The sequence below is a fragment of the Monopterus albus genome, unplaced genomic scaffold, assembly GCF_001952655.1.
Source record: "Monopterus albus unplaced genomic scaffold, M_albus_1.0 scaffold17.1, whole genome shotgun sequence".
NCBI lineage: Eukaryota > Metazoa > Chordata > Actinopteri > Synbranchiformes > Synbranchidae > Monopterus > Monopterus albus.
Window position 1 is genome coordinate 2,374,796 of NW_018127897.1, and position 11,503 is coordinate 2,386,298.

Consider the following 11,503-nt stretch of genomic DNA (forward strand, 5'->3'; position numbering starts at 1 on the left):
AGGCTGTTTTCAGATTCCTTTGCTGTTACCTCCCAAAAAAATCTGAGGTTTTTGTAGGCTACAATAGGTTGGATTTGTGATGCCACAAATTTGGAGCTCAGGAGAAACCTGAAACCTCTGGGCTCAGCAGCCAGCAAAAGTCGTATATGTTGACAGCAAATATGCTGGAGTGCACAGTATTTGAATATAAACGGGACCCTGGAGCTTCTTTACTCAATTTATATAATTACTGTTTAGCTACAATTGTGAGATGGTGTGAGACACACACACAAGCTCTCAGGAAAGAGCTGACGTTCCACTATTGGAAAGGGGACAGGGACACTTTCTTCCCCCAGGCTGTCACTCTGATGAACACTTAACTGACGTCAGTATGACTGGACAATAAACCTCAGTGCAATACCTGTAAATATACCTCATACAGATTATACAGATTTGTACAGGTCTCTAGTTTTAAGTACTCTTGTTTTTATTCCTATTATCTCATTTCAGTGAGCATTCCTTTGTGTGTCTCTATTGTTTACTGCCTGTTTATACTGCTTATTCTGCATTGTTTGCACAGTTTGTTGCTTGTTAATACTGCTTATTTTGTTATAATACACAGCCTTATGCTGGTTTACTGTTTACATGCCCCCTGCATGGGGATATGTACATACACACTGAGAGCCGATGTACCAGACTCAAGTTCCTCATGTGTCCGACACACCTGGTCAATAAAGCTGATTCTGATTCTGACACCTACTATCATTTACAGCCTGTTAGCTACAGTTTTGGCTTGTGGTAGCAGCCTGAATGCTGCAGTTAATCAGCTGCTAATAACACAAGCTCCCGGTCTTCTGTTAACATATGCTATGAGACCTGCGGCTACCTACCGTTTTATAACTAAGCTAAGTTTGGGTTACTGCTGAAGCTAATGGATACCCTCCTGCTAATGGTTAACTTAGCTTCTACTAAAAACAGCAATCATCAGATTCTCTATTACTAGAGCAAAATAAAAAGAAACCGACATACTATCAAACGTTACGAGACAGTATGAGACACTTACAGCTGCTGGAGAATTAACAGCAAAGCATAGATATAAGACAGGGAAGACTAGGCTTGGCTCACTGTTGAACCAAGTGCTGACAGCATGCTTCTGTGTTAACTACTAACGTTAGATTAATGCTACATTTAGGATCAACTGAGATAAAAAGATAATGATATGCCTAAAAATGTTATGGGACGGTAGTATTAATAGCAAATACCTTTGCACATCTGAATATTCATAGATCTAGTAATGCAAAATGAGGGACAAATGTTGAGGCCTATTACAAAGGTTCAATGAACTTTTTTTTTTGAGGAAAATCTGTGTTAGACTATATATTGGTTATAGCAGAGAATTTTTATACGCAAATATAAAAATTAAAATGCCTCTGGAGTGGAACTTTAAGAAAAGCAGGGCTTAAATTAGCTAATGTCTAATATTGGAATCCAGGAAAGGCCAAGCAAAGCTCCTTTAGGAGCAAAGGTGTGCAGAGGATCGGCAGTTAATATTGAATTTAATTCAACTTTATTTGTATAGCGCCAAATCACAACAAAAGTTGTCTCAGGACACTTTACAAAGTAAGGTCTAGACCTTACTATTAGCACTATTATTATAGAGGAAAACCCAACAAATCCCCCTTAAGCAAGCACTTGGCGACAGTGGGGAAGAAAAACTCCCTTTAAAGGAAGAAACCTCCGACAGACCCTGGCTCTTCCTGGGTGGCCTCAACTGGTTGGGGTGAGTGGATAGAGGAGAGAGAAAAGAAACGCAACAAGAAAAATCAAATGCAACAATAAATACCCGCAAAAAGGTACAGGGAGAGAGAGAGGACACACTACAGGAGAGAGGAGATACAAAGTTAGTGACTCGTAACGGTAGCATATAGATGAGAGGAGAGGAGAGGAGAGGACATGGGGGTAAGGAGAGAGCTCAGAGCATCATGGGGCCCCCCAGCAGCCTAGGCCTATAGCAGCATAACTAAGGGAAGGCTCAGGGTCACCCGATCCAGCCCTAACTATAAGCTTTATCAAAAAGGAAAGTCTTAAGTCTAATCTTAAAGGTAGAGAGGGTGTCCGCCTCCCGAACTGAGACTGGGAGTTGGTTCCATAGGAGAGGAGCTTGATAGCTAAAGGCTCTGCCTCCCATTCTACTTCTGTGGACTCTAGGAACCACAAGTAAACCTGCACTCTGAGAGCGAAGTGCTCTGTTAGGATGATAAGGCTCTATGAGGTCTTCAAGATACGATGGAGCCTTGTCATTAAGGGAATGGAATGTTAGGAGAAGGATTTTAAATTCTATTCTGAATTTTACAGGGAGCCAGTGGAGAGAAGCTAATATGGGAGAGATGTGATCTCTCTTGCTAGTTCCTGTCAGTACTCTGGCTGCAGCATTTTGAATTAACTGGAGGCTTTTTAGGGAATTATTGGGACATCCTGATAGTAAAGAGTTACAGTAGTCCAGCCTGGAAGTAACAAATGCATGGACCAGTTTTTCAGCATCACTTTGAGACAGGATGTTCCTGATTTTGGCAATATTTTGCAGGTGAAAAAAGGCAGTTCTAGAGACTTCGTTTATGTGTGATTTAACGGACATATCCTGGTCAAAAATGACTCCAAGCTTCCTCACAGCAGTACTGGAGGCAAGAGCTATGTCATCTAGGGTAACTATATAGTTAGATAGCAGATTTCTAAGGTTTTCAGGACCAAGTACAATAACTTTGGTTTTGTCTGAGTGGAAAAGTAAGATATTACAATCCATCCAGGCCTTTATGTCTTTAAGACATGACTGAAGTTTGACCAATTGATCTGATTCATCTGTGGTCATAGACAAATATAACTGAGTATCATCTACATAGCAATGGACATTTATGCCATGTTTCCTGATAATACTGCCTGCATATACAAATGAAGAGAACTGGACATAGCACAGAGCCCTATGGGATACCAAGCCTAACTTTAGCCTGCATGGAAGATTAATTATTAACATAAACTGGAATCTATTTAATAAATAAGATTTGAACCAACTTATTGCAGTTCCTTTAATCCCAATAATAATGTTCTAGTCTGTTATAAGATGCTGTGATCAATAGTGTCAAAAGCAGCACTGAGAACTAAGAGGACAAGTATGGAGACGAGTCCTTTGTCTGAAGCTAGGAGGAGATCATTGGTGACTTTCACCAGTGCAGTTTCTGTACTATGATGGACTCTAAAACCAGACTAAAAATCTTCAAACAAATCATTATTGTGAAGGTGGTCATATAATTGATTTGCAACAGCAACCTGAAAAGCCTGTGGAATGTAGCCTGTTAATAGAAAGAGGATGATCAGATCTAATGTAGATATGTTGATTAGGGGTAAAACATCTTTGAGCAGTCTGGTTGGGATGAGGCGTAAGAGACATGTTTACGATTTAGATGCCAACATACAGTATGTGTGGGAAAATATTGAAATGTTTTAAAACAATGTTCCTCAAAGAAAGGCAAGAAGGGATTTGGATATGTCACCCTCTACAGTATAATACTCTACTTTTGGCTGTTCTCCTTAGGGGTAACCACAGCGAATCCGATTCACGTGAGTAAATTTGGCACTTTTTTTTAGGCCAGATGCCCTTCCTGACACAACCCTCTCTATTTATCCGGGCTGGCGTGATACCCCTGTGGCTAGATACACAGTCACTCCTGGGGGCAATTTAGAGTCACCAATCAACCTAAGCTGCGTGTCTTTGGACTGTGGGAGGAAGCTGGAGTACCCAGAAAGAAACCACACAGGCACAGGGAGAACATGCAAACTCCACACAGAAAGGCTCAAACCTGGAAACTTCTAGCTGTGAGGCAACAGCGCTAACCACCGCGTCATGTGCACCACCCTCTACAGTGCATAACATAACTAAAAGATTCAAGGAGTGTAAGTGTAAGGGGAAAGGGCACAAGCCTAAGCTGGATGACCATGCGCTCCATTCCCTGAGACGGCATTGCATCAAGAATCACCACTCTTCTATAAGCAATATAACCACATGGGCTTAGGATTACCTGTGTCAAGCAGTACAATACATAGTTACATCCATAAGTACAGCTTAAAACTGTACTGTGCCAAAAGGAAGCCCTATGTCAACAGTGTCCAGAAGTGCAGTCGACTTCGTTGGACTCAGAGGCTTCTGGGATGGGCCATCATACAGTGGAAACGTGTACTGTGGTCAGATGAATTAGTATTTCAGGTAGTATTTCATGGAAAGAATGGACACTGTGTGCTCCGGACCAAAGACAAAAAGGGCCATCCAGTCTCTTGCCAGCAACAAGTCCAAAAGCCAGGGTCTGTAATGGTCTGGGGTTGTGTCAGTGCCCTTGGCAAAGGTAACTTATTTATGTGATGGCATCATTAATGCTGAAAAATACATAGAGATTTTGGAGCAACATACGCTGCCTTCAAGACGACATCTTCTCCAGGGAAGCCCATGCGTATTTCAACAAGATAATGCACAAACCTCATACCGCACATTACCAAGGCCTGGCTGGGGAGGAAAATTGTGTGAGTACTGGACTGACCTGCCTGCAGTCCCCACCTAGTCCCCAATAGAGAATGTGTGATGCACCTTGAAATGCAAATTGTGTCAACAAAGACCCAGGACTGTTGCACACCTTGAGACTTGATTGCAGGCAGAATGGGACAAAATTACACCTGGCACACTTAATCACTTGGTGTCCTCAGTCCTTAAACGTCTTTTAAATGTTGTGAAAAGGAATGGCAACATCACACCGTGGTAAACGCTTTACTGTCCCAATCTGTTTTACAATGTATTGTAGACATCAGAATTGAAATGTGTTTATTTTGAACAAAGAATAAATTGATGAGGCATCACATCAAATAATGTGCTGCTTTGTTGTGATGTTGTTTTCAATGTAATACAGGACACAGATGTTTTACAAACCACTACTTTTAGTTTTAATTTTGATGTTACATAACCTCCCATGTTTTTCTGATTTGGGGTTGTAGCTATGGTATCTGTGGTGGTTATTAGAGTAGGCCAAGTGCACCTCTGGCTGACTAAGCGAATAGCAAAGCTAATACCTGGCTTTGGTTAAATGAGGCACTCCCTGTATTTTACAAAGCAATATTCTAAATGGCATTTTAACGCACTTTCATTACTTACACTTCTTCAAAAGAAATATGATGATCAATTTAACAGTTACTATTTATGGCACCTGTAAACCCGGTCTCCTGCAGTTTCTGAATGAAAGGCTTTGGACTTCTCATTGAAACCAGATGTCGAGCAACTACCACAGCTGTAAGAACATTCATTTTATTGGAAAGGTGGGTCACAACAATGGGAACTAAATTCACAAATAAACAGCCTGAAGACAGCCTTGTCATATGCAGGTGGCTATGCATAATGAAATAATTTTATTAGAGTTAGCTAAAATTAGCAATATGTGGAGACAGCAAGGATGGGTAGCACTGATTATTATTGATATTTTTTTGCTTTAGAAGCTGAAAAGGTCTGATGCAATTTTACCTCTGTAACTGTTAATCTTTCCAATATACATGATCCTAAGATAACTTACTTAAAATATTTTTTTCACTTATGTATTATGTTTTTTTTTGTATCACACCAAAAGCAACCTCAACACACACATACACATACTGTATGTATAGAAATTAATATACACATGCCTCACACACACACACACACACACACACTACCAGAATGCCAAACAAATAGAAATGGAAAATAACAACTCACCCAGATCATAGCCTCAAGTGGCTAATGAATCCCCTGGAGGCTCTAGTCTCAGTGTACGAGGTGATGGGGTCATTCCCATGTTTATTCAGCACTAGTCCAATGAGCCACCACCACCATCTATTGATTGAACTGATTATTCTATGTCTCTCTTGTGACAAGGAACATGCATGACAGATGAACCCTACTTGGGCAGGTCACATTCGATGTAATGTCATTGAATCTGACGGCTGATCTGGTCAGCCAGTTTGCATGATCCACATTGCCACCTTGTTTGTGAATACACAGACATCTGTGGCTAATGCCTCAACACTAATACGAGGCGCTTTGTAGGGGCTGTCAGACACATGAAATGCCAAGGGCTGTTTGGACAATGCTAGTGACTGCTTCCAAAAGAGAAATGATAATGATAAGCACTTCTTTTGGCCAAGTATATTACACACACAAGGAATTTGGAAAGGGATTTGGAAAAAGAGTTGCACTGAGTAAGGCTGCTAGTACTGTATTCTTCACAGGAAATAAAACTAATCATGATGGCATGGGTGTAAGACACGATGTTGCCTCATATTTGTAGAAACTCTGGAAAAATGTCTCATTGTGCCTCTGATACAATTTTTTTTATGTCACATCTTTCCTAATGCCGTATGCACAGCCAACTTCTTAGAGATGAGTAGATAGCAGCTGGTATTTAAATGAAACCTCTTTCCAGTTACAGTATGATTCACTATAGAGTTCATTCCCACAGTCGCACCAAACTGTAATGTCTAGCAAAAGACTATCTCTGGTATTTCAATTACATGTTTAGTAAGATCACAGGTCCTCAGCCACACATGGGCGTTTGTGGCAAGTCATCTTAGCCATGCACCCTGAGGCAATGCAGACAGGACCATAAAAGTTGATATTCTTCCAAATGTAAACCAAATGTTGACACCGTGCGCCTTTACAATGTCATGCATTCAACACAGCCTGCTATAAAAAGGTGGTAGGAAGTGAAGGAACAACACAGAGTTTCTCGCATTGATCATAAGTAGCTAATCTAACCCTTCTATGGCTGATAACACAATGTTATCAAGAGAGAACCAATCTCATGGGTAATGCACAGTAGCTCAGTGCATCATTTTAACTTCAGGAAACAGCTCACTTTTGTTTAAATGTCACTGGTTGTAGGACATATAATCAGTGAATGTAATAATTATATCACAGATGAAGTTCAACATATGGGAATCAATCCCATTTCAACAAACACACTGTATGTCATCTCTCATTAATTTCAGCCTAATACAAGCTGTGACACTCCTTGACCAAACAGTGCAAGATCATGAATGCATTACAACTTTAGTACGTTGGCTGAAATTGTTTAAAAAGAGGCCTGACTAACCAAGCTGATCTGTAAACACCTTAGTTTAAATATATGAGGCAAAGATCAAATAGGTAGGACAAGGTAAAGGCATGTAGTGGAAAAGCTCAGCAGCAGACTAATCAGCCACCTCCAACACCCACATAACAAATCAATGAAAGACTTGGGCCCTTGGGCCTGTGCTATATTACACACCAAAACTTCATATTCATTCATTGATTTTACTTTTCAGAATAGTATATCATTGAACTCCAATGGGAGAAAAAATAGAGGCTGGGGCTGAGGTCAACCCTTGTGTGGACGGATGTTTGCACAATATTGATGGTGCACGCAGAAAGAAATGACAAAATATCTGGATCAATACCTAGTTTCCCTAGCCACGACAGGTTGTTCCAGATGGAAATATATAAATACTTCTTTATGGCTACTGGAGTGGCTCTGACGAACAGGGCTAAATGCCCCCCTTAAGGTAAACCCTTTGATTAGCCAAGGCCAGAGGTGACATGAGGGGTCTGCTGATACTAAGATGCCATGCTGTCAGTGGCCTGAGGATGTTAATGCACACAGGGACCCCATAAAGAGGCCAAGGATATAACAGGTCAGAAGCCCTGGGCAAGGTGACCCTGTTCATTTGTAATGACGATGGGCCCAGGCTACACTAGTCAACTTAAAATAATGTATACCATGAATAATTTAGAAAATCTTTTCTTGTTTTCACATAACATCACTATTCTAACTGTAGTAACTGAAGCCGGTAAATCCACTATAGTTAGACCTAAAGAAACATAATTGCATGTGGGTTTCTCATGCACATGAAGCAAGAATGAAGTTGAGTTAACTCGGGACAACGACCTGGTGAAAATCTTGCATTCTGCTGCCCCTGATGGCCCACGAGCTACTTGCTCTTATTTACAGTGCAACACAATTACTGAAAACGACAACTAGCCCCACATTTTCTCCTGCTCCATAGCAGCCAGTGGGGCCATAAAAAGGGGGGGAACCACATCATTGCCTGCTCCTTAATTAAATGAAAGCTGTTAGGTTCATTTGCCTCCTTTTTTACACATGGAACTGGGCAGCCCACCACTGAAGACCTCCCAGACGCCACCACTGCTTGGTCCTAAATCATGACTGAATAAACAGCCCAGTTGGCCCCTGCTGGACACGCAGCTGCCATCCAGAGGCAAGGCCAGAGCAGGGCATGTGGTGGATCAACACCTAGCCAGCGATAAGTAATTCTGTACAGGATTAGCAGCATGATAGCCTGATCAATACTGTATGCTCAAGCCATTAGGAATGCAGCGAGGAAATGACCCCCTCCGGTAATAAAGCAGGGCATCTGGGTTCTCCTTCATTTGCCAGCTCCATTAGTGTAATGGTATCATTATCTGCCAGTGCTGTATTTTTCTGAACCCTGGCTTTTCCACAGTTCGACTAGTGGGGGTCTGATGAAGCTGTGAGAGCCCCCATGCCGAGTGTTCCCCTTTCTACCATTCTGCACAGAGCTGAGGTGTAAATCTAGCTCTGTTAGAGCTTATGTGCTACCCTGCCTTAGGTATCCATACCCATGTTTTATGTCAGCACCCAACACTATTTCTCCATTATTGGCTCATTAATAGAGCAAGCAGCATGTAGCCTGAGTTAAGAGGGAGAAAAAGATGGCCAGCAGTGTGCAAAGCTGCTGAATGTGCTGAATGTGACACCCCCCTCTTGCTAAAACACTAGGCCTGACATGACAGGACGTCACCATTAGTTGCCATAAATCGTTTCCTTTACACTAATTCACCAGCTAACATTTTGTGGGAGTAAATTGATTAACCATGTCTGGATGTGTGGCCACATAATCAGCTTTTACCTCGCTAGTTGTTAATTTAACTGAATTGCCAAGGGAAGCACAAACCATTTTAATGAGTGTTCAGAAATTAAATACCCTAAACAGCTTGCACTAGGTGCCACAACCCGAGCAAGCCAATGAGGCTGAGCTAAGCAATGGGCTGGGCTGAGCCCAGGACCTCACAACATCTGGTGACCCTGTGTGATCATTACTTAGCCTGCTGCTCACACACACTTCCTGTTTCGACACAGCAGTTTATACTTGTCATCACTGTCCAAATGGCAAGCTTGCTTCAAAGACAGCATTAAAACACAGGGTTAAGGGACAGGGTCAGAGCTGTTTTCACACTTGCCAAGGCATGAGTGGAAATTCATCCTGTGATGACAAGACTGATAAAACATAATGAAATGTTTTCAATTCATTAAGGTACAATGGGAGTTGAATGTTGCTATTTGGAAGCACCTCATAAAAATGTTACTACCTGAGAATCTATTGCAATGCACAAACAAATAGTCTGCCATTTTTCCAGTTGAAACAGCAAAGCACACACTGTGTCAATCAATGTCTGATGGCTCCATACACCAGTTTATGTTTAAACTACAATTATTTCAGATTGCTCAATTGAATAAAATATGTATTAATGTGGCTGAGGTGGGGTTATTCTTCCTGGGCCAGTGGGCTGCTGTCTGATTCTGTTTCACTTAAGATAATACCAAACATGGCATCCTACCTGTCAGTATGCCAGTCAGTAGATTTGCTGTGGCGGCATTTTCTAGGGCGACTCTGTATTCATTTGCCACTAATCTGTTGGCGCTTGCATTTTCTAACTCAGAATGACAGTGGACCCATCGTACTACATCTCTCACTTCGTGCAGCAAACAAATGTGCTCACTGAATAAGACAGCCATTATATCCAAGTTATCAGTTATCATAATAACGGTATCATTATACAGCCACTGAGCACAAAACCTGTCCAAAATGCATGGCACTCCTTCCTTGGTTCCTCTACAATCAGTTAGTTATTTTGCAGTTACAGTTCCTTTTGCTCATCCTTTTATATATCTAAAGAATAAGAAAGCTATGCAATTAGGTCTGTGCAGTGCTGCCTGACTGCCTGGGGGCCAGCTGGAATGAGTTCTCTCTCTGAGCTGCTCATCTGGCCGCCATGCTGCTTTCATAAACAGGAGGAACCACGTCCTACATAGTTTCACTGCTGTCTAACATGATCCAAACACATGTGCCACAGCAGACGCATCCAAGTCAGGAGATAAGAGGAGAAGGAGAAGAAAGGCAGACAGACAGACACTATGACTGTAGGTGAACCACAGCCTAGAATGCTCTGGGCACAGCAGAGTCCTTTCCTTCCTTTCTCATTAGTATATCAACAAATGGTAAAAGTTACACTAATGCTGTATGTTAAAGCCTGATTAAGCCCAGTTTATCACAAAAACACAGCCTGCACAGGCAACAGCCATCTATATTCACATTATGTGAAAATAATCCTTCACACATCTCTTTCATACATTTGGAGGCTCTGCAGCTGGCATATTTAAAGAGCCTATTTTTATGAGCAGTTAACCCAACATCGGTCAGTAGGTTATTATTTCTCCTGTTCATCACAGCACCACCTGTTATCTACTCTATTTACTGTAAAGTCTTCAACAATGTGTAGCCTGCTCGCCTGGCAGCTGGCCAAATCTGAGATATACCACAAACCAATTTTGCCTTTTATTATCACTGTTGCAATCACACCAGAGTATTACCCCAGAATTCAGCTTTTCTGTTTTTATTTATTTATTTTTTTTAATTGCCTGCTAATATCTAACCTAAACTATGGCCATGATTTTCATTATTCTCTGACGAATATCCTCATATTGTAACTCATATGGCATTTCCACTTGATATGGAATGTTGCTAAGATGTTATTTTGCAAGCTGCAGCTTCTTATCAGCAGTGTAATAACGTGACAAAACACCGTTTCAATGTAACTGTAATTCTTCAATGTGGTAGACTGGGGGCAAAAATGGAAAACACAATAAAGGAAACAGGCAAGGTGAGGTATGCGCTGACATTCGCGGCTTTCTAGCCTTCAAAATGTAGCCAGCAACATGACATAAGGAGCATTAGACATTCAACGAGCAACAGGGCTTAGAAATATGCCAGACCTAACGGAGAAAAACGCTATCAATACCTTTCTTCTCTTCTCCCCCTCACTGTCAGCCGATCTTTTCATGTTCCTGGAGTTGTGTTTACACTGCCTCGGTTTCATTAGAAGGAACATTGGTTGTTGTAGTACCCGAATAATGGTGCCCCAAGCTATTTTCTTTTTAGAAATAGCAGTTGTATTAGCCACCCTTTTGTGTTATTTCAGTCAGAGTCTTATTGTCACGAGATTTTGTGAATAATGTTTTTTTTTTGAAGGAATTGTTGAAGAAGATGATAAAAGCGTAGCAAGTAGAACTACAAATCCCAGAGTAATTGTGTGCTCGAGGCGGAAGCAGTTTCAGCACGCTCTAACTGGTGCACTGCGCAGGTGCAGCGCAGGTACAGAGCTACA

The 11,503-nt window shown here is 41.5% G+C and overlaps 1 protein-coding gene across 6 annotated transcripts in view; it reads right to left on the reverse strand.

Annotated features, from left to right (window-relative positions):
• The window catches only part of fto (FTO alpha-ketoglutarate dependent dioxygenase), a 131,824-nt gene extending 120,530 nt beyond the window's left edge, over positions 1 to 11,294 (reverse strand). For 2 of the 6 annotated variants that reach the window (XM_020592461.1, XM_020592464.1), the window contains exon 1: positions 11,138 to 11,293. In XM_020592461.1, coding sequence (XP_020448117.1) covers positions 11,138 to 11,227 — 90 coding nt within the window. In that variant the 5' untranslated portion in view covers positions 11,228 to 11,293. Of the gene's footprint in view, positions 1 to 11,137 lie in introns of all 6 variants that reach the window. The other 4 variants (XM_020592459.1, XM_020592462.1, XM_020592463.1 and 1 more) reach the window with 4 other exon arrangements.
• Positions 11,295 to 11,503: the final 209 nt, after the last annotated feature.